This window comes from Schistocerca serialis, chromosome 5 (genome assembly GCF_023864345.2).
Source record: "Schistocerca serialis cubense isolate TAMUIC-IGC-003099 chromosome 5, iqSchSeri2.2, whole genome shotgun sequence".
In the NCBI taxonomy this organism is placed as follows: domain Eukaryota; kingdom Metazoa; phylum Arthropoda; class Insecta; order Orthoptera; family Acrididae; genus Schistocerca; species Schistocerca serialis.
In genome coordinates, this window is record NC_064642.1 from 435,831,261 (window position 1) to 435,856,218 (window position 24,958).

The 24,958-nt window shown below is 41.7% G+C and overlaps 1 protein-coding gene across 1 annotated transcript in view; it reads left to right on the plus strand.

Moving 5' to 3' along the window:
• The window catches only part of LOC126481983 (nephrin-like), an 881,063-nt gene that overhangs the window by 528,349 nt on the left and 327,756 nt on the right, over nucleotides 1-24,958 (plus strand). The window contains exon 3 of the mRNA XM_050105948.1: nucleotides 23,128-23,360. Within this exon, the coding sequence (XP_049961905.1) occupies nucleotides 23,128-23,360 (233 nt within the window). The remainder of the gene's footprint in view (nucleotides 1-23,127; nucleotides 23,361-24,958) is intronic.

The window sequence follows — 24,958 nt, forward strand, 5'->3', positions numbered from 1 at the left end:
GTTTTTTCATGGAGGGAGGTTGCACCCCTTGTTGTTTACCGCGGCACTATTGCAACACAGGCAAACATTGATGTTTTAAGCACCTTTTTGTTTCCCACTGTTGAAGAGCAATTCGGGGATGGCGATTGCATCTTGCAACACGATCGAGCACCGGTTAATAATGCACTGCCTGTGGCGGAGTGGTTACAGGACAATAACATCCCTTTAATGGACTGGCCTGCACAGAGACCTGACCTGAATCCTATAGCATACCTATGGGAAATTCTGGAACTCCAACTTCGTGCCAGGCCTCACCGGCCGACATCGATACCTCTCCTCAGTGCAGCAACTCCGTGAAAAATGGGCTGCAATTCCCCAAGAAACCTTTCAGCACCGGATTGAACGTATGCCTGCGAGAGTGGAAGCTGTCATCAAGGCTAAGAGTGTGCCAACACTATATTGCATGCTAGCGTTACAGATGGAGGGCGCCACGATTTGGTAAGTCATTTTCAGCCAGGTGTCCAGATACTTTTGATCACATAGTGCATTACAGTTTCAGAAGATGCCACATAGTGTGCAGCAAGTGTCGAGCACAGTTGGTTGAGAGACCACCGTTTGGAAGTAGCGCGAAGTTTGTTTACAAAAGAGAAGAGGATACTCAGATAACGGCTATTTTGACATTGTTCCTCTTTTTGGCCGGATATTATCTTAAAGTAGCAAATACAACATTGGTGGTCACATGTAACTTTACAGAGTAATGGAGATCGAGTTTTTCTTGGTGGAGAAAGAGAGCAGTCAGTTCTTTACTGGCTTAGAAAGACTTCGTCTCTGGACTTGGTATTGAACACATCGGTTCTCCATACGCTGCGCTCTCAACTGGAGGAGCCGACTGGAGTCAAATATTCGAATCCTTGGCAGAGTGATCATAGCGTCAAACTTCATGGGAGCATGAGACGTATCACCATTTTTCCTGTATTACACCAAAGATTATGCTGCTACCAGGACCGGAATGTCACGACAATCAAGACATAGAATTTCAGATTAATGATACACTGCACTGTCCCACATTTGTCAGTGCATCTTCAGATCTACGTATTCTTTCAGTTCTCTATTCAGTCAACGTCACTGTACTCGCTACATAGTCAGGGTGTGATAAACTTCACAATCAGATGTGAGATAATTAAGCATTTCTGATGTCATCGAGTAGCATCGTGTAGCTCCAGCTTAGTTATTCTAATGCTTAATTCTATGACTGTACTTTATTAATTTCATTGGATGCTTTGCAATTATAATGCTTTTTGTAATGAAGTGAAGAGTTCTTTTAAATCCTGTCGTGCAGTCAGAGACGCCTTGTCACGGTTCGCGCGGCTGCCCCCGTCGGAGGTTCGAGTCCTCCCTCAGGCTTCGGTGTGTGTGTTGTCTTTAGCTTCAGTTAAAGTTAGATTAAGTAGTGTGTAAGCCTAGGGACCGATGACCTTAGCAGTTTGGTCCCATAGTCGTTGCAGCAAATTTCCAAGCTAAATCATGTTTTTTCTTGCTATCACATTTAATATTTCTCAACGACAAAATGCACATTTCCCACCTCAAGATTTGGTGCTACGGCCACAATATTTCATCGGTCCTTTACATAAATTAATTCGAGCACTGACTCTCAACTGTAGCACGATTAAGTCTAATTCAGTTAAATCCACTTACATACACTCGGGGTTTTTACAGGATCAAAGTTTTAACTACGCTTCAGGTCGGACCGGATCGAATCAACGAAAGACGAGACTTGCTATAACTGACGGAAGAAACGTGGTCCGATGAACAATGGAAAGTACCTTCTGAGAAAGATAATATGTTGGGAAAGAGCGTGTGCAAGGTGGAATAATAATATAAAAGTAAAAACAAAAAGAAGGTACGAGGATGACAAAGCAATATTCAGGAACGTACGACGAAGAGCCAAAGCTTGTTTGAGAAGAGTAAAAAAGACCTACGTTAGAGATTTGTAATATTTGAAACGAGAAGACTTTACTGAAATGAAAGAACAGAACCGTTAGTAAAAACAAAACCATTTAAAATGGACCAAAGTAACGAAACTCACGTATAAGAAACAAGAACGGAGACGTACTTCCTATAAGAGATAGAAAATAAATGGTCTAGCTGTTTAAAAATCTTAGGAACAGTGAAAAACTAAGCAGCATTCTCGATCTTCTTGACCCCGTAACCAGTGATCTTAGTGATACTCCACTCAGTCTCACCAAACTAGATAAAAAAAAAGTCTCATGGAATTCTACAAACCGCCAACGTCAGAATCACTTAGTCGTATCTGACTGATCCAGGAAGCACCCAGATATATACTGAAGCACAAAAGTCCAGGTTAACCTGAGTTTCTTCGGTAGTCTACCGTATTTCCTCAGAAACGTTTCCAATATATGTAAGGGAAGGCCGGCCGGAGTGGCCGTGCGGTTCTAGGCGCTACAGTCTGGAACCGAGCGGCCGCTACGGTCGCAGGTTCGAATCCTGCCTCGGGCATGGATGTTGTGATGTCCTTAGGTTAGTTAGGTTTAATTAGTTCTAAGTTCTAGGCGACTGATGACCTCAGAAGTTAAGTCGCATAGTGCTCAGAGCCATTTGAACCATTTGTAAGGGAAGCTGTCACCTTGAGGACCCCATAGTCGTCCTTGTTCTATCACACGCGAGATATACCCTCTTTATATTATGAGCGTAAAAATATTCCGATTCCGTATGCATCTGAGATGGAATGCTTTCGGTTTCAGGTGGTGGCAAGTGGTGCCCTTGGAGAACGTGGATTTAATTGAGTAAGGTACCGCTAGAGAGAATTTGCGAGTGTAAGAAACGGTAAATGTATCATCAACAAGGCGACAGAACAATTTGAGTTTTAAGTAATTCAAATAAATACTATAAAAAAGAATTGAGGTTGAGACTGTAAAATGAAAACCGCTGTAGGAATCGTAATGCCATCACCTACGAAAAGTGTGCTTCGTATAAGAGCGCCGCGGCCTCAAATTCGCCGCTAGAGGAACATGCGGGGTATTGGCTACAACCGCGTTGCCGATCTTCAATTATGAGGGCATCTAAATGCTGGACACCGATATCTGTAATGCGGCGCGGCGTTCCAGACGTTGCATCATCGGTCAACGACATCCATCCTTCCTCGAACCGTTTGCGCTGCGCATTGATGACTGCAATGGATATGCAGTGTTTTCCATGTACGTATATGATTATTTGATGAATTTTCATTCCCTGAACCTCTTCAGATGTCAGGAAAGACACTATAGCCCTTCGCCCGTCTTATGATGGCTCCACTGTGTTATCACGACTGTGGGCAGTGGTCGGAGGACGCCTGCCTGTGGTCGCTCTGTCGTCTCGTGCCTGTACGCCCATTTCCATGTACTGGCGAGTTTGGGATCCCAAGCCCTCTTATGGGGACCACCCCTTCTTCCATAGAGAATTACATTACGATCACTTCAGCGGTTTACATATTACAGCCTCCGGCTCGCTTCTTTTTCAGTGACACTAACACGTTCTCAGAAAGTACAGAAAGTGAAACAGGGACTAAATCTAGGAGCTTCTACGCTCTCATCAAAATATTGATCTCTGGCAGCACGTTAGGAGTTCTAGTGCTTGTACATCACTCGACACTGTTTTTCTGCTGCTATCAAACTTGAAGCAGAGAAAACGAAAAGGAAAAGGGATTCAGACTTCTGAAAGATTCTCAAGAAAATCTACGGCCCGTTAAGAAGTAGGAAATCAGGGCGTGGAGAATCGTCAATAATTTAGAGCTAGGACGTCTACACAAGAATCTCAAAGTGGTAGCATTTTTCTTTGAACTTGGGTCCACTGTTAAACTGATTTCTTAAACGTATCCTCCCGTATGTAGCTGTCGCATTTTCGTTTATTTATGGACTGTAGCTCAATTTTGGCATTAGACCATTTCAGATACTCCACTAACAGTTTCATACAACAGTATTAGACCTTGAAGACATCACTTACAGTTACAGTTAAATGCAGTGACTTAACAGAATGTAGATTATTTAGGCGTCGTTTTGCTTAGTATACACTACTGATTCAACATGATAACTTCTGTAACCTTCAGTAACTTGACTTTGAGGCATAATGTATAAATATACCGGCCGCGGTGGTCTAGCGGTTCTAGGCGCTCAGTCCGGAACCGCGAGACTGCTACGGTCGCAGGTTCGAATCCTGCCTCGGGCATGGATGTGTGTGATGTCCTTAGGTTAGTTAGGTTTAAGTAGTTCTAAGTTCTAGGGGACTGATGACCATAGATGTTAAGTCCCATAGTGCTCAGAGCCATTTGAACCACAGATGTTAAGTCCCTTAGTGCTCAGAGCCACTTTAGTATAAATATGTTAAGGTACGTGAGTAGAAGGAGACATGGAGTCATTTTAAAAAAATAATTGCAACTGTGGTCCCGACTATAAGAATTCCGTTGACATAAACTAGCAATCAGTAGCTGAGTGTTGCATGTAGTCATTTAAGTCTCTGGGCTTTATTAAGAGTAGGCCCTAACAATGAACTGGATGTCTCGATACAAAATAGCAGACTATAGCTAGGGATTGCTTTCGAAATGGTATTAGGTGGTACCAGACCCAAGGGAAGGCTTCGGAAGGAGTGGATAGAGAGAGCAAAAGAAACCGCACAAACGACTGGAGTCTAGGACCAATGGGGAGCACTGCAGGAAACGGATGTGAGATAAAGCGTTAGTCATAACCAACGTTCTGACCTCGTAAAGTAATTACTCTCTTAAAAAGGAAGGATTTCCAACATAAATATTCCACGCAGCAGCGGAATGTGCGCTGTTTTTTAGTTTCCTTGCAGCTCAAAAGTGTGTAAAGAGCCGAGACTAGGTTTTGAAATCTTGTCTTCAAGGTTCCTCTTTCGAGTCCCAGACCGGCACGCACTTAAAATCATAAACGTTTTCCGTGCCTTCTTAATGATGTTTCTGTATTATAGCAACGTTACTCTGAGGTTTTAAAATAGTAAGCAAACCAGTTTATATCAATATGCACTGACGTTGGGTGCGTCACACTGATCACACATCATTGTGGCATAGATCCCTGTTTATACTAACATTTTTGGAATTGATGTCAGAATTATGATAAAGTTGAACTGCTATGATGCAAACATAGTCAGAGATTTAAATGCTGAGTTACACGCTATGCTTCAGGAGACAATCTTCCATGTGTACATCTTTAAGGTTTCGGCAAAACACTAAAACCCCACACACATGCGCGGAAGAGGTAGCTTGGTAACACCGTGTTTCTATTCCCTTGGACGAGTTATTTTTCGTGTATGTTCGTCGTGAAGTACTAGTTACGTTCCAGATTCATTTCACATTATATAATTGTCATTTTGATGTCCGTGTTACCAGTTAAAATTTTACGATTGCTCCCTCGGTAACGTCAGCACAAATTCAATTAGCCTCGGATGCAACACATCCCTCTCAACAACTAGCTGCTCTCTCTGGTAAGCGCTTTCCTCGTATATGTCCCGTACGCTATAGCCTCCTATCTGTTTAACTTTCTTTTACCTCATCTACAACTTCGATTTTAGCAACATACAGTGATACAGTTTTAACCTGATTTTGCTTTTTATTGTTACGTAGCAGTTCCGTTCTACTAGTAGAATATCCATAATTGTAGCAAAATATTTCAGACATCCAGCATATTATTTCTTTATTTGTCTCAGGCTTGTTTCGTCCGCGCCTTTCTGTTTTTATACCATCTATTTTGGAGAAACCAGTGTAGTACACCTAAAAATGTACATTCTCACACTTATTCAACGTATTCATTTCTTCACCCCGCACTATCTTTGTGTACCCGTTGTTTTATTCGCTTGAATTTCTCTATTGCCCACTTTAATTGCTCCTACTAGGGCCTCAGATTCGGAGATTTATGGACGCTCATTGGATTTTACACTTTTGGCTTCGAAATTTACACAATAAAACGTCAAATATTTAGCCAGATATATAGATGTGCTACAGCTCGAAATAAATGTGGGACGTAAAACTTCAGTTTTGTGACGTTACAAGTGGATTAATTTCGGTTTTTAACCTTCACGTGAAGTCGAAATGTACAAAGATGAGCAAAGCTTTAATCCGAGGCGGATTACTCAACTATGGCTTCTTTATGTGGTTTCCAACAATTCTTTGCCTCGGAAGACAAATTCTTGTTTCCCCGAAGAATGTAGAGATGGTAACAAGTTGTCATTCTTTCGATTCCATAGCATGACAGAGATTATTTTCTAAATGGATTTTCGCTAGCTGTGTTATGTTTTTACCCACGTCAGACATTGCTATGCTTAAAATCCACCTCTGTCTGTAACGAAGGGCGTTAAATAAGTGATACAAAACCTTTTTCTCGGCCAATTTCGTTTCAAAAAATTCAAAGTTTCTTGTAGGACATTGTGAAATATTCCCATTTCAACCCGTATAGTTTCATGAAGTTCCGATTGGTGGTGGCGCTATACGCAACCTTCAAAATGGCGTCTGTGACTGGGATACTTTTGGTGGAAACCAGAGTATTGCAGATATTGATAGGCTCTTACAGAATGTTTGAGAATACCTGGCAGTGAAGAAAAGCAAGACGAATTGTTGGACGGGGCGTCTGTCATCATTGGAACAAGGTCGCACAAGCCTGTACGATCTTTCGCTTGCTGGCCGGGCACACACAGCTGTGACTCCTGCAATGTTGGAACGTGGAGGCACTTTCATTAGACGTGATCGACTGATTACAATGAAACACCTCGCTGCACAATTGGACGTCTCTGTTAGTAGTGCAGGGTTTGTCGCCGCCTAATGGAAGACCATAAAGAGAAACGAATTACCATCTGTGGAATTGCCTGCGCGTTACGAGTATGTTCGTAACAATATTTTGTCGAATACCGCCACATATGATGGAACATTGATTCATCACTTCGAACCGTAAATAAAACGGGAATCTATGGAGTGGCGCCATTCCACCTCTTCTTCGAAGAAAATGTCTAAACCACAACCTCGGCTAGAAAAGTCATGGCTATTGTCTTCTGCCACTCTGAAGGTGTTATTTTGTTTGTTATCCCCCTTCAGGGTGCCACAATCAACTCTGAGGTATAATGTGCCACCCTCAGGACAATGAACAGCTACAGCGTGTACGCCATTACAAATATGCGAATGAACTACCCCTTCGCCATGCCGGCCGGAGTGGCCGAGCGGTTCTAGGCGCTACAGTCTGGAACCGCGCGACCTCGGGCATGGATGTGTGTGATGTCCTTAGGTTAGTTTAAGTAGTTCTAAGTTCTAGGGGCTGATGACCTCAGCAGTTAAGTCCCCTAGTACTCATAGCCATTTCAACCCTTCGCCCTGAAGACGCGAGATCCCTCAGATGTCGGAGCATCCGAGAGGAGCCAACAAAGCTTGACTGGGCTGTTCTTCCTCATCCAACCTACAACCCAGATCCAGCATCTCCCGACTTCCACCCGTTTGGCCCAATGAAGGATGCACTCCGCGGGAAGCAGTACGTGGCTGATGAGATTATTGATGCAGCAAGACATAGGCTCCGAAGCCGACTTAGTAGGGTGGTATCATGCGTGCATAGAAACCCTCCCAGCAGGATGGCAGAAAGCTATCTTACTGAATGGAGATTACGTTGAGAAATAGGGTGTACTGGAATACCGGCTAAACTAACGTGCTTTAAGAAAACTTGTTGCATTCCTTATGAACACCCCTCGTACCATCTACGAAACCATAAAATTGACCTGAGTTAGGAAATCTGGTTTAAAAATCGATAATTACTTTAATAGAAGGGACAGTATCTGATAAAATTCCACTCTGAAATTTTATTAAATCGCATACTACAGTGAGTTAATTTCGTATGAAACTCGTTACTGGGTGGAAAATTGTTTTTGATTATGCTATACTTTGAGGATCACTTCTGTCATACTCAGAAGAACAACTGCAGTTGTACACTAAGTTTAGATGCAAGCAGACAGGAGCGTGAATAGTATTCTGTCACACGTTTTCAACTCGGGAAAGAAGCCTGTCTCCTGTGAAAAATACGTCTTAGTGACTACACACTATTCACCCACTTCATTTTCGAGAAGTCAAAACAGTTCGACATACTAACACAATCATTTGGAGTAAGTAAGAATTTTTTTGAAAAAGTGTACTGTAGTCACGAATATTTCAGGAACCAATGTGCCAAAGACCACAGAAACTAATATGAATCTTGGTCGCATAATGTACATAAAATAATTCGGCGCTCTGATCTTCATGTTAAGTGTACGACTAGATGTAACGTCAGCACTCAAGAATATATTCCCAAAAGTGCTCACATTCCAAACACTGTAAAACAATGTCACCCATAAAGAAATCCAGCAGAATACGTTTAGCTGAACCACGACAGTAAGTCCAAAAAAAAAAAAAATGAACATGTGTGACAAAGCACCTGAGGACATCCCACTATTGCCAAAATGATCAGCGATCCGAAATCAACTGGATTTCCACGCATACTTAATGAACGCGACAGTCCCACATTACCTCTCACCTATACATATTCAACGTTTCAGAGGAAAAGTTACTTGGTTTGTACTTTTTTCCACTTCGTCGACAGATAACGACACCTTCTCTTCCATTTTCGTGGTATCATTCGGGAAAGTTGGTAAAGTTAATATACAATGTAAAATAGTTCCTCTTCGACTTCAAAATATGCAAATGACAGATCTGGACGACGCCTCCGATAATTTAATGGAAATTAACTACCGTACGATCGTTCTCTAGACAGGGCCTCATCCTGCCTTACGTTCCTTTGTTTCATAATCGCATTTTTAGAGAGTTCTTGTCTCTTCGTCAATATTTTTCTCATATCACCGGCATTTGCTGCACCATTTTCGGTTTTAATTCCAGTACTCTGTAAACACACGTTGAAGATTCCTACGCTTCTGTGAGTCCCAGATTTCTACAAATTATCGTTCTGAATTAGTCATGCATCTATACCACATTGCGAATTAATATTTGTTGATGAACTTTTAAGAAGAGGGAGAGTGCTCTGTTGTCCTGGTTCGACAGTAATACATTTTTTGTTCAAAGTGAATGTAACACTGTTTGCTCAGCTTTACTGCGTTTCCATTTCAAAGAAAGTGTTATGTCTAATGCAACTGGGCTCTCTGACTCTGATATCATTTCACTGGATAATATAGCTCTATTCATTTCAAGTCTGCAAGTTCAACTGCAGTAATAGGAAAATAAACGAAGAAAACTGTTATCCTCCCTATATGAAAGTAGTTACATCACTTGAACATAGTTCCAAAGCCCCAAAACATCTTCCGTCTTTTCTGAAAATTGCCTATAAACACTCAAATCAAAATCATCTAAAATCTTCGTTGGTACTTTGCAATTTATACTGTCCCTTATAAAAGCAATTGACGGTACAGAAAAACTATATAATTAAATTCAAATGTGAGAGCAATGGCATTTAACTCGTAGGTGCCAGGAGTATGTTCAAAGCTTTTATGGTACAAAGGCCGCGAGGAAAATAGTTGAGTGACCCTACATAATTGTAAAATTAAATCAGTTTATGGGCTACAGAAATGAAAAGAAATGCAGCGACGGTGAAAAAGAGATTACTCGTTCTAATATTATCAAGAGAAAGAAAACTGGCGTTCTACGGATCGGAGCGTGGAATGTCAGATCCCTTAATCGGGCACGTAGGTTAGAAAATTTAAAAATGGAAATGGATAGGTTAAAGTTAGATATAGTGGGAATTAGTGAAGTTCGGTGGCAGGAGGAACAAGACTTTTGGTCAGGTGATTACAGGGTTATAAATACAAAACCAAAAATGGGTAATGCTGGAGTAGGTTTAATAATGAATAAAAAAATAGGAGTGCGGGTTAGCTACTACAAACAGCATAGTGAACGCATTATTGTGGCCAAGATAGACACAAAGCCCATGCCTACTACAGTAGTACAAGTTTATATGCCAACTAGCTCTGCAGATGATGAAGAAATAGATGAAATGTATGACGAGATAAAAGAAATTATTCAGGTAGTGAAGGGAGGCGAAAGTTTAATAGTCATGGGTGACTGGAATTCGTCAGTAAGAAAAGGGAGAGAAGGAAACATAGTAGGTGAATATGGGTTGGGGGGAAGAAATGAAAGAGGAAGCCGCCTTGCAGAATTTTGCACAGAGCATAACTTAATCATAGCTAACACTTGGTTCAAGAATCATAAAAGAAGGTTGTATACCTGGAAGAATCCGGGCGATACTGAAAGGTATCAGATAGATTATATAATGGTAAGACAGAGATTTAGGAACCAGGTTTTAAATTTCCAGGGGCAGATGTGGACTCTGACCACAATCTATTGGTTATAAACTGCAGATTGAAACTGAAGAAACTGCAAAAAGGTGGGAATTTAAGGAGATGGGACCTGGATAAACTGAAAGAACCAGAGGTTGTAGAGAGTTTCAGGGAGAGCATAAGGAAACAATTGACAGGAATGGGGGAAAGAAATACAGTAGAAGAAGAATGGGTAGCTCTGAGGGATGAAGTAGTGCAGGCAGCAGACGATCAAGTAGGTAAAAAGACGAAGGCTAATAGAAATCCTTGGGTAACAGAAGAAATATTGAATTTAATTGATGAAAGGAGAAAATATAAAAATGCAGTAAATGAAGCAGGCAAAAAGGAATACAAACGTCTCAAAAATGAGATCGACACGAAGTGTAAAATGGCTAAGCAGGGATGGCTAGAGGACAAATGTAAGGATGTAGAGGTTTGTCTCACTAGGGGTAGGATAGACACTGCCTATAGGAAAATTAAAGAGACCTTTGGAGAGAAGAGAACCACTTGTATGAATATCAAGATCTCAGATGGCAACCCAGTTCTAAGCAAAGAAGGGAAGGCAGAAAGGTGGAAGGAGTATATAGAGGGTTTATACAAGGGCGATGTACTTGAGGACAATATTATGGAAATGGAAGAGGATGTAGATGAAGACGAAATGGAAGATAAGATACTGCAGGAAGAGTTTGACAGAGCACTGAAAGACCTGAGTCGATACAAGGCCCCGGGAGTAGACAACATTCCATTATAACTACTGATGGCCTTGGGAGAGTCAGTCCAGACAAAAATCTACCATCTGGTGAGCAAGATGTATGAAACAGGCGAAATACCCTCAGACTTCAAGAAGAATATAATAATTCCAATCCCAAAGAAAGCAGGTGTTGACAGATGTGAAAATTACCGAACTATCAGTTTAATAAGTCACAGCTGCAAAATACTAACGCGAATTCTTTACAGACGAATGGAAAACTGGTAGGAACGGACCTCGGGGAAGGTCAGTTTGGATTCCGTAGAAATGTTGGAACACGTGAGGCAATACTAACCTTACGACTTATCTTAGAAGCTAGATTAAGAAAAGGCAAACCTACGTTTCTAGCATTTGTAGACTTAGAGAAAGCTTTTGACAATGTTAACTGGAATACTCTCTTTCAAATTCTTAAAGTAGCAGGGGTAAAATACAGGGAGCGAAAGGCTATTTACAATTTGTACAGAAACCAGATGGCAGTTATAAGAGTCGAGGGGCATGAAAGGGAAGCAGAGGTTGGGAAAGGAGTGAGACAGGGTTGTAGCCTCTCCCCGATGTTATTCAATCTGTATATTGAGCGAGCAGTAAAGGAAACAAAAGAAAATTTCGGTGTAGGTATTAAAATTCATGGAAAAGAAGTAAAAACTTTGAGGTTCGCCGATGACATTGTAATTCTGTCAGAGACAGCAAAGGACTTGGAAGAGCAGTTGAACGGAATGGACAGTGTCTTGAAAGGAGGATATAAGATGAACATCAACAAAAGCAAAACGAGGATAATGGAATGTAGTCAAATTAAATCGGGTGATGCTGAGGGAATTAAATTAGGAAATGAGACACTTAAAGTAGTAAAGGAGTTTTGCTGTTAAGGGAGTAAAATAACTGATGATGGTCGAAGTAGAGAGGATATCAAATGTAGACTGGCAATGGCAAGGAAATCGTTTCTGAAGAAACTTGTTAACATCGAGTATAGATTTAAGTGTAAGGTAGTCGTTTCTGAAAGTATTTGTATGGAGTGTAGCCATGTATGGAAGTGAAACATGGACGATAACTAGTTTGGACAAGAAGAGAATGGAAGCTTTCGAAATATGGTGCTACAGAAGAATGCTGAAGATAAGGTGGGTAGATCACGTAACTAATGAGAAGGTATTGAATAGGATTGGGGAGAAGAGAAGTTTGTGGCACAACTTGACTAGAAGAAAGGATCGGTTGGTAGGACATGTTTTGGGGCATCAAGGGATCACAAATTTAACATTGGAGGGCAGCGTGGAGGGTAAAAATCGTAGAGGGAGACCAAGAGATGAATACACTAAGCCGATTCAGAAGGATGTAGGTTGCAGTCGGTACTGGGAGATGAAGAAGCTTGCACAGGATAGAGTAGCATGGAGAGCTGCATCAAACCAGTCTCAGGACTGAAGACAACAACAATATTACCATGATACGTGCGCGATAGCCTATCGTAGTTCCGGCGACGTACCTTAGGAAAATATTATGAGATATTACTTTATAGCCCACTGACATATAAATTATGAATTTGGGCTTATTATTATGGCACACCTTAATACTACACTGGTGCGCAAAGCTTAAAGACGAAGGTGACATACGCCTGATGTGTCACTGCCCAGAGATATAGCTCGATAAAACGTGGACCATACGAAGAGAGAGCTGTTACAGGCTGTACAGAAGGTGATTGAAAGACATACACAATGAGGTGAACAGAAATAAAACTTACATTGGAAGACAATAATTGCACTGGAATCACTACGACTTGTGATGGACACCTTGACAATACGTATTTGTGACAGGGTTTTTAGCAGGGCGTGCCATCACCACGGACGGCGATGCACGCTCACTAATGGGCGCCCACGATGGCCAAAAGGTTGGTTAGGAGTTCCTGTGGTAGGTCGATCCGTTGCTCGACCAGCGTGGTCTACAGCTGCTGGATGGTCATTGGTGTATCTAGACGTGTTGCAATGCGTTTCCCCAACGCATGCCACACGTGTGGCCGAAAGGGTTGTCCAGTCCAATCGCCAGCATTCTCTCGTTTCGAGAGTTCCTCCAACCACGCAGTTCGAAGCGATCGCTCATTGTCAACCACGAAAATGAAGGCAGGGTCGAACGCACCACTGAAAAGACACGCATGGAGAAGGTTGCAGTGTCACAATAATGTTGAGTGGTGAGTGTACTGTGTTGCAAAATTTTGGAGGCCCGTGCGCCTGTGCAGCATTATGCTTCTCCACACCATTACTTCGCCAACCAAATCGATCACGTTCGACAATGATTGACGTACCGTCATTTATCGAGAAGTGAAGTGTACAGGAACATGTCCCGCCTTTCGTAATGCCCAGTGGAGCATCAAATATCGTTGTGACTTGAGCGTAATTATTCTCTTTGAATAAAAGTGTCAATTCGTCTCATTTCTTATATCTTTCAGGTACCTTCTTTACTACTCTGTACCATCTGTTTCTATGTTTGTTCTAAGTTTCATAGAGCTATTTTACATTTTTCGCCGGCAGCTGTGGCCGAGTGGTTCTAGGCTCTTCAGTCTGGAACCACGCTGTTGCTACGGTCGCAGGTTCGAATCCTGCCTCGGGCATGGATGTGTGTGATGTCCTTAGGTTAGTTAGGTTTAACTCGTTCTAAGTCTAGGGGACTGATGACCACATGTTAAGATGTTAAGTTCCATTGTGCTTAGAGCCTTTTGAACCATTTTACATTTTTCCTTAAGTATGGCATATCAGGCTATAATCTCACCGTCATAAAAGCCAGTTCCAATAACGACCGTATGAATTGTGCCCATCATCCTAGTATAGTGAAACATCCACTTCCAAGAAACCACACCTCAATGCAAGAATTCCTCAATTGGATTATGCCGCAGAACCATGCTGGTACATGCTCACTCCATGGCTACTCCCAAATTACGACTGTTCGTAACTTCTAAGTCGAGCGGTCTCAAAATGCAAAGAGAGAATTTCAAAGATACATAATAGTCCCTGTACGTCCACATTAGATGCTCTGCCGCTAAAAATTTAAGGACGCGTTGAATAATCATCTGAAATACGATTTCCACACCTACGCTACACTTGGTCTTCGTTACTTTCCAATGAGATGGTTACAATGACCAAGTTCGAAGAAAGCTGGGAAATTTCGTGCTATACGATCTTATAATACTAATCCTTATATCAACTACTTAAAGAGAACTAATTTGAACGTACTTGTATCGAAATGTCATATTTTGTAAACGCTACTCATAGTAAGGCACAACTGACATAAAGATATTTCGACACATTCGCAGCCACACTATTTACACAGTGTTCTGTGATTATCTGTCCAAATTTCTGGCAGCTATTAATCTTTCATGCCTTTGTTACTCAATTTTTTTTGAGGATTTGAGGTCTGACAACATAAATCACGTATGGCAGAATGTATTGAATAGACTTGTTATGCATTTGATACAGTTAATTAAATTTATTTTTGGTACTTCACTGTCTTGCAGTTAGTATGATGTGGTTATACAAAAAAATGGTTCAAATGGCTCTGAGCACTATGGGACTTATTTTCTGAGTTCATCAGTCCTCTAGAACTTAGAACTACTTAAACCTAACTAACCTAAGGACATCACATTCATCCACGCCCGAAGCAGGATTCGAACCTGCGAGCGTAGCGGTCGCGCGGGGCCCAGACTGTAGCGCCTAGAACCGCACGGCCACTCCAGCCGGCTGTGGCTATGCAGTACAGCGATTTTTATGCAAATTTGTTTATCCCTGTGGATTTACTTCACTTCCTGCAAATATTGTCACAAATTCCGCTATGAAATTCAAACTAACCGTTCCCCAAAGGTTGCCTATGATGGAGAGCAAAATGATAATGGCTAAGCAAATAAACACCATGCAGAGCATAGTTGTCATGAGAGAAGTATGGAAAGCACTAGGGTTGAATAAAGTATGCATCCAAGAACGTGGTAACTCTGTGGGATCACCTCCATAAGCCCCAGAAGTAGCAACAGGCTATTGCTATTTTGAAAAGGGATATTACAGTTATGAACATGAGGAGCACGTAGTAACAATAGTATTAATGGCTAAAGGTGTTGCCACGAAAAGTTTGGATATGAATTCGTAGGCAGCGCCTTTCAAAATAACAGAAGAAATTCTGTTGTCACTGGTAATGTCAAGGAGCTGGTACAGGACTCTGCCGAATTTCTAAGCCTTCTGTTACCAGTGGACGATGAAGAAGAATAAAGCCAACAACAGTGGCTACTTAAGAGGCCGATTAACAGTCCGTACAATGTGTCACCAGTAGCAGCAAGGGAGTGTGTCCTGCTTTGGTATAATATCCAGATTTTTGTCTCTATAAGCTGAATGTATCTTCATACCCTGTTTTTTAAGACGACTTTAACTTTTTAACTACTCCAGAAAATTAAGATTTTTTCCAAATATGAAAACATGTTCCAAGGTACAACATCCTCATGTACCCAGGAATAAATATTTGACTGAATTTTAAGTCTTTGGAATCGACAAAATCTTATCAGTACTGTATCTTAAAATTACTGTATTTAATCTTCTGTCTGTTACACTGGTACTGCTCTACGCACCAATAAACACTAAGTGAAATGAAATTAAGCTGAAGTATCACCAAATACCAGTTATACCTTTTTAACAATAGCTGATGGAAAGAAACACCAATTTTGTTAAGAACAATAAGAAACTAAGTTCAGTTGGAAGTGTCACATGGTAAAAGACCTTTTTCTGCTTCAAGATGAAAGGTAGTGCACCACCGACGAAAATGACTTAAACATCCGCATGTTACATAAAGAGTTATAAGAATTTGTAGCATTTTGCTCACCATAAAATTCTGTACCTGAAGAATTAGCAATATATTTCAAATAGTTTTAGTACACTCTACAGTACTAAAATGGAAGAATCTGAAATTTTTACAAATGCGGCAAAATACAACCTCATATCTCATAGCAACACTTGAAGAAGAAAATAGTGAAAGCCGTAACTTTATTAATTATTTTATTTGGTTCCCTGTTACGGTGCCTCATTAGCACTATCTTCAGCCTAGAGAAGCCATCTATACGTCTGTGGTATTATATGGATCAATAACGTCAACTGGCTTACGTAGATTTCCAAAACTTCTCTACAGAGTTGGACTCTCCACACATACAGAGTAGTTCTACAAATCTACGGAAACCAGTTGAAGTTATAGATCAATATAACAGCACAGACGTTTAGATAACATATCTTTTTGTACAGGGGCCTGAAGATGGTACCAATGAGGCAACGAAACTGATAACCAAATAAAATAGTTAAGTGACGGCTGTCAGTATTCATGTTATTTAAGGTATGACTTGGCAAGTACGAAGACAAGCAGTAGAAACAATTGCAGTGAGCAGGTGGTCATTACTTTTCTGAAATATAAGTCCTGGATGGCTTGCCATGAAAAGCAATAAAGCGGGGCGTGAGGGTGCCGCTGAAGACAACGAAAGTTGTTCTGCTACGAAATGAAATCTAGACCGCCACACCTGCTTATCGGGCCTTATTGCAGTCGACAGTGAGGTCTCTAATCCACTGTGACTGGGACCTCTCCAGACACGCATCCGCCGGTCATCGGGCGTCAGTTCGAAGCAGAGCGGGGGTATTCAGCCGCTAAATAATTGTTAAAATTCTTGGGGAAACTTTCACCTGTCATTTATTTTGCACAATTCGCAACTAATCTTGGTCATTGACCATTATGAAACTTAGTTGGCATAAACGGGAGGAAAGTTATACCTTCATTTAAACAAAAGTAATTGGCTCTTTTAAGACAATACCTGTGTACGATAATTTTCGTCGAGGAACAGGTCCACTTCGACAGTTAGTAACGCACATTGTATTAATTATGGTATAACTTCCATGCCGTTTTCCAGAAAAGTTTGATTATGATCATTGACCGTAACTAGTAGCGAATTGTGCAAAGCAAATGACAGCTGAAGGTTTCTTCATGAATTTTAACGATTCCATTTCAGTCAGTGAGACTCCAGGCCGAAGAGAGCGGTGGGGTTCCTACCTGACTGTCGACAGCCATACGGCCCGACAACCAGGACTGATGGTCAGGGACGCAATTTCTTCTCATATCAGGAAGACTTTGGTTGTCATCTGTGGCACACTCACAGCACAGCGGTATGTCAACGACGGCCTACGGCCTGTTTTGTTGCCCTCCATCCCAACCCATCATACGTTTATAATTCAGAAAGATAATGCCCACCCACACAGAGCAAGAGTTTCTACTGGTTGTCTTCGTGCTAGCCAAACTCTACCTTGGCTTATAGTGTCACCTGCTCTCTCCCCGAACGAGAATATTCGGAGCATTATAGGCAGGATCCTCCAACGATATCGAGGTTTGGATGATCCAACGCACCTGTTGGACAGAATCTGGCACGATATCCCTCAAGAGGACATACAAGAACTTTGTCAATCAATGCCAAGCCGAATAACTGTTTGCATCAGTACCAGAGGTGGATCTATGCGTTATTAACTTGCTCAGTATGTGAAATGCTCTCTCTTGAATAAATATTCCAGTTTTTCTGAAACTGAAAAGGTTTGTTTTTCTGTACATATACGTCACGTCTACCGATTTACGTCCTTTTTTTGTCTTGGAGTGTGTATTTATTTGAGACTGGTAAATTACTGCTAAAATCGGAAAGTAGAATGGAGCACTCAAGTGTATTACAAAAAGATATCGCGAAGGAGAGTCACAGGCTTCCATGTGTGGTCTATTTTTGGGACATAGAGCGTCCTCTTGGACTGCTGGAAAGAAGTCGGCAAGTTAGTGGAGTTGCGCTATATGCAGACGAGCTGCTGGTTATTGTATCAGGAGATTGCAGACCATAGATGAAAAATAAATGTAATGAAACTTCGGCTATAGTGCAGAGATGGCACTTGGACGACATTTTGCAGGTGGCAGTAAGTAAAACAACATACATGAAAGGTAGATTGTCTGTCACACAGAATTTGACCATTAGACTAAACAAATAACCCTCCAAGTAACAGTTGGTGTGTCGGTATCTCGGTCAGAATCTAGATGAAAGACAGACTCCTTATGACCACCTAAAGGCAGTGTCCCACTGAGCAAAAGGAATTATGAACGAGATTGCTAGTATCGCCATTGTCCAGTGCATAATACCGTATGACGTAGTGGGAACGTATAATGAAGCTATCTTGACAGCTGTAGTTGGTTCAGAGCCAGTGTCTGGGCACACAAACGGAGGTAGGGAGAGTGTTGAAAATCTTCGGAAGAATGCAGAGGGGAATACTTTTGTAACACACTAATGTATTAAAGGCAACTCAAATGGAGACCCTATTAGAAATCCTAGAACTGTATCCCAAGTCTTTGAGATCCAAAGGAGGGGAACCATTTATTGGCTATGAGGAGGAAACGTAATAAAAATGCGGGTAATAAGTTGTGACTTGCTGAACAGTAGAAATACAGTACCGATATCAGTAAACAAAGAGTTGCAACAAATTTGTACAAGTGCATTACTGGCAATAGGACACAGCAGAACGAACAACTTAGTTCTCAATAAAGGTCTTGTCTACTTCATCTCGAGGATGGATCCTACTGCTCCTTTTGAGTGCTTTAAGTGTGGAGAAGATGATAGCTAAGCGTGTTGTGACATTGGAACCCTAGGGCATGTCACTCTTCATTGTAGGACAGATAATGGTAACGTTACAGATGTGTCGTCCGAGTAATGTAGACGTAGTAAATACTGAAATCCAGAGAGACATGCTCTAGCATGTATTCACTTGCAAAACTAACTGCGGGCGTACATCACTCCTAGGACGCCACATAATATTCCGAGGCCGGCGATGTGCGACTGCGGCAGAAAATTCGATTGCTTGATTCAGCAAGAACGTGACACATCCAGCGCTGACACTATGTAGATCTCGTAGTAATAGGGCCATAAGACGTAAAGCGAAATATACTGTCTGGGTCGTCTCAGGCATGGACTCGTGATAGTCGAGGAGATATGCCGAAGGTTTACTCCAGGTATTCTGACTCCGAAGTCTAAGGAAATAGAAACCAGTGCCACAAAAGGAAGAATCTCGAGGCGAAGTGGCAGTGAAGAGGAGAGCTATGAGGAAAGAAGATATGTTCATATTCTCTTCTGATAGACTCGCAGTTGAATGAAAGAGCACAACATGCACTAATAGTTGGAGATCTGAACCATATCACCCTGCTAGAGGCTGATATTCAGTGAGAGGTGTAGTAACATCTCTTTGCTTCTTCACGACCCTCGAGTACGGGGGTGATATAAATGTGGTATAACAGTAATAAAAGAGTTTTTCTAATGTCGTAATCATAAATCTCAGCATAGACGATTCAACTATATATAGGGCTGTCAGATACAGTGTGAAAAACTTGTAAGTGTGTTGCAGGGCACGTTGTGGTCAGAAATAATTGTTAAGAGAAAGTCTATACTTTGCGCCGCTTCCGAATTATTTAGCGTTGAACTTAGCCAAACAGCCCGGACAAATTGAGCTTTTTGTAAGCTAGCTTTTATTTGTCTCTTCAGAAAAAGGCATATTTTAACTGGTAACGAGCATTTGATCAAGTACCGCGTGGAGTGGCCGCGTGGTTTGAGGCGTCATGTCACGGACTGCGCAGCCCAGCCCGCCGGAGTTTCGAATCCTCCCTCGGGCATGGGTGTCTGTCTTGTTTTTAGCATAAGTCAATTTAAGTTAGTTTAAGTAGTGAGTAATTCTAGGGACCGATCTAAACAGTTTGGTCGCTTAGGAATTCACACATATTCGAACAAGTGATCCTCACAGACCAACACACATCTGTGCATTACCGCATTTTAGCACGTGCCAGTCCTGGAATTTGCGCGCAGAACGACTATATTAGCTAACTACAATTCTAAATAACAAGGACATGAAGCAACGTATAAAATTTTTTCTTAATGATTATTTCTGAGAGCTACCTCCCCTGCAACACCTTTGCAACTTTTCCTGACAGTCAAGGGTGTTTGCAGTAAGCACAGGAATACACGTTCTGCAAAGAAAACCGAATTTTCTTGCTATAATGTATTTAATTTGTTTCAAAGACATTTCGCCCTTTGCTTTAAGGCGTCTTCAGTGGAATCTAGAATGAAATAGTCTTGTTTTGATATTGGGTGTTTGTTGAGTATAAAACGAGTCATGTCATATTTTTATGTAGGTAAGAGATTACTTACAGTTATTCGAATTTTTGGCTCGTATTTGCGTTTCCTCTCATCTAGTCACAAGCAGGAGGTCAAACTATTACTTTTCTCATGAAACATAATCCCAACTGACAGAAGAATAACAGTAATCCACAGCAATTATTCAAAGAATATGAAAATTGTGAATAAAAAAGTCCTTAACATGAAAATGTGGTTACGTTTTATAATTGAAGTTGTAATGCGACTTCCAGCACGTGACCAGATGAGAGGACACGCAGATAATTGGAAAAACGTGAATAACTATATGTAATCACTTACGCAAAAAATAAGACATAAATTGTTTAATAATCTACTTATTTTGCATACCAAAACAAAAACTGTCTCATTCGAGATTCCACTGAAGACGTCCTGAAGTAAAAGCGAAGAGCGTCTGGAACGGATAAATACATTGCAAAAAAAAAAAAAAAAAAAAAAAAGGGCGGCTTCTTTTGTTTGCGAAACGAATATTTTCAGACTCTGTCTCACCACTCTGTATTAATCTTAGTTTAGCTTATCGTGTATTTCTAACTTATTCGTAATATACTGACACACTAACATATTACAATTAGAAACGCAGCTACACTATAATCTAACATAGCAGGATAATATTGCTATTACGTTGAGCAGAATACATGCGCAATCACTTTAATAACAGAAGTAAAACGACTTTCTGTGGTACATAGACAACAAGTCCAAATTCAGTGCCAGGAAATAAATGAAAATAAATAAAAACATTTAATTCCAGACTTTTGTGTTACAACCTCTTCCAATTTATCGCATAGCTCACAGGTTACTTTTCTCATTTTCTTAACACCTCTTCATATTTTAGTTTCACAGTTAAATATTTTTACGTATTTAACTGCCAATTTATTTGGGAAATATCAATTACGTATACTTGTTGGTAAGTGGTAATTCCAGTATACTTTTAAGTAACTGGATTCTAAGATCGCGACATCTGTGCAGTATCAAACGATTCAAAAGCACCCACTACTGCTAAGGATATGTTAACACATTCCATGAAAGTATCCCTACAATATTCCAAATGAAGTCTATCCCTGACAATCGCGCTGTTAATTATAACAATTTTATTTGAAATTTCACAGCTGTCTGGAATTCTTAAAAACCCTTCTGGCGAGAGCAGGATTTTAAGTCTTTAATAACGTGGCAGGGGTTTTGCCGGCTTCTTTCGCCGTAACTGCAGAGCGTATAAATCTGGAATCACGTGGCATAGAAGTGAAGACGATGTAATGCTGATAGCTGAATGGCCAAAGCGTTCCATTAACAGAATAAGGAGTTAGATTAATGCATTGTATGCAATGAAAGATGCGGCAGTTCACGCTCCGTGTGAAATAGGGCTTCCATTAAAAGAAACCATTTAAAGGTGCACGTTCCGTGCCATAGTTCAAGAATTAGCTATGGAAGCAAGTGGTATATTTCCTGATTTCATGACAACCATTCGATGAAAGAAACGAAAGACAAAACATTTACAACACGTTGAGGGTTATTTCGAAAATGAGTCCAAGAAACTCACACAGCAATCCATGGCTATTATATGATAAAAAGGTGAACATTTAAGTCCACTCCTCCTCCTAACGTGCCAACATATTCTGTATAAGTTTTCGGATCTGATAAATGTTGAATCGAGAACTCTGTACAGCGGGTACAGTGTGCAAATATTCTACCAGGTTAATTTCAAAACGAGCCTAACTCCTCGCTTCTGACTATCGTTCCAGGTAGGCACTTGTCTGAAATAGACCTCACAAATGTCAACAAACGCTGTGGCCGAGTACTCATGAGAATGATAGTGTCACTGTCTGTGTCCCAGAAAAATTAGATACGGCTATTAACGATCTATGTACTTGGAAATATTATTTCATGGTGATTCTGTTGATTACTGTGAAATGCCGCTTCTGGTTACCTATAGAAAGTTCCGAGTTTTGCTAGGGAATAGTTTCTCTAGCTGCAGTGCAAAGCATTAAATGTTCATTGAGAGCACAGACGAAATAAAACTGTGGTATTCCGCTGTGATGCATGAGGAAAAAGCTTGGAATGTATAGAGGGTTAACTGGGGAAACGGATGTGAACTGGAGTAGACCTGTTATACTGAGCACAAATGGAAATTCTGGGAGAGTGCGGCTCGTCTTCTAAGAAGACACCACAAAAGGGTACTGTGCGATCTATTTTCCAGAACCGCCATACTGTGTGGGAGTTTCTAAGAACTGATTAGAGGGAAGGGCTCAGAATTAGCTGCTGGCGTTTTATCTGGTCGACTCAGATGTTTCTATGGTGTTGCGGAGAAGCTTGAAGATCTCAAATGGGCGCCATTTTAGAGGAAACCTTCACACAAAGAAGTCCGTAATGCACAGTGTTGCCGCCAGAGATGGCTCTAGTAATCCTCCCTGGAGTTGCAACTTGAGTTATTGATGAATATTTAACTTTGCTTTATACATGTTGTATTGAACTGTTTGAGGACAGAGGCTGTGTTATAAATTTAAGAAATTTTTTCTACTGCTTCAGTCAATTTCTAATAAACTTTATTAGCGCGACAACTGACGGCAACATGTTGCGTTACAGTTAGCTGAGGTGAGATAAGCAAATAAATGAATCCTTTACAACAGCGATAAGAATCGGTACAGAACCTCACTGGCACACCCAGCAAATAATCCTCACCTCACTTCAGGTTAATGTGCATTTAACTGTAGTGCATCTGATGATGGCAGAATGTTGCCGAAACGTAACATGCTAGTAAATATTAGTGGCTGAAGCAGTAAAAATTCTTTCATGAACTGATGAACCTCTCTTTCACCAAGGAAACTAAAGCTGCCCTGTACGTGTGTCTGCCGCGCAGCTACGACGTGCGCGGCAAGCTGCAGCTGCCGTCGCTGCACTGGCAGGAGCGGCGCGTGCTGGGAGACCGCGCCAGCTTCGACGCGCCCAGCCCTGTGGCGACGCCCTGGGCCTCCGGCGTCGCGGCGCTCACCATCCGTGACGTGCAGCGCCGCGACGACGCTCTCTACCGCTGCCGCGTCGACTTCCGGCGCTCGCCCTCCAGGAACTTCCGCGTTCATCTCGCCGTCATCGGTGAGTACGTGCTTCTTCCAGCTGCGGCCTTCGTTGTTGCTTTTCACGTGCTTTGCCTCACAGTCCTTACATGTCGATTAAAGTTCATTTATTTATTCGACCCTTACCACTAACATTTACTCAGCTAACTGATAGGCGCGTTTATATTACAGTATATACTAGCTGAGTACCCGGCCTTACACAGGTACGAAAATATTCCAATCTCCTCTTTCACCTCTCTCTGTCCATCTTCTCCAACCCCTTCTCTCATTTCACCTCCCAAATAAACCCACTCTCCATTTCCTCCTGCCCCCCTCTCCGTCCATCTCCTCCCACCCTCTCTCTATCCATCTGCTCCTACCTGCTCCATCTGTCTGTCTGCTCATTCTCCCGTTTGTCAATCCTTCCCTCTCCCATCGCCTCCTCCTCTTCTCTGTGTCCATCCTCTTCTTCCCCCTCGCCCTGTCCATCTTCTCCTACCCGTTATTCTGCTCCATTCTCCTTCCTCAATCCATCTCCTCCTCCCCCTCCCTGTTCATCTCCTCCTCTTCCCTTTCTCTGTCATTTCCTCTACCCCTCCCTCTGTTCACCCCTGCTTTTACCTCTTTCTCACATCGAGGGGGGAAAAGCGCAGTAGTTAGCACACTAGACTCGCATTTGGCAGCACGACGTTTCAAACCCGCGTCCGGCCATCCTGATTTAGTTTCCCCGTGATTTCCCTCAATCGCTTAAGGCAAATGTCGGGATGGTTTCTTTGAAAGGGCACTGCCATTCCTCCATCCTCCTTAACCTCATGCTCCGTCTGTAATGACCTCGTTGTCTGTTCTTCCTCTTCCTCGTCCTCCTCCTCCTCCTCCTTCTCTTCCCCCTCTGTCCCTCTCTTACTTCCCCAATCTCTCTCCGCCATTTCCTCTTTCCTTTCTATGTGCATCCCTTCCACTCCCCTCTCTCTGATCGATTCCTCCTCCCCTCGCTCTGTCCATCTCCTCATTCCGCTTCTCTCTCCAGGTTATCATCCTCACACAATAGGACGCTGGTGGTTCTTAACCTCACACTATTTCTTTCCACTTCGTAAGTAATATGTGTACCAAATTTGGTTAAAATCGTTCCATATGTTTGGGATGAGCATCTACTCTTGACTTTGGCCGCGTGCTCATATGTCAAATATATTGCAAGTATGTTTCACGTATCTCACACGTATTTGTTGACGTATTTCACCTGTATCTTGTATTTTTTATGAAAGCTTTGTTTCATACGTTGTGTGAGTAGCCCGTCTTTCATCGCAAAAGATGCATTAATTTACCCTCTTAATCTCTTACTTGAACGCTTTGGCCATTTAATTATGAGCATTGGTTCGTCGTCACTTCGTCTTCCAATTGCACTTTCACTCAGCTCAGTGTTCATAACAACGTATCTCCTGAACTATATAATTTTAGTGGTACATCCAGCAATACACGTGTGTACTGTCTGCTAAATCGGTTCTAGGCGCTTCAGTCAGGAACCGCGCGACCGCTACGGTCGCTGGTTCGAATCCTGCCTTGGGCATGGATGTGTGTGATGTCCTTAGGTTAGTTAGGTTTAAGTAGTTCTAAGGGAATGATGACCTCAGATGTTGTGTT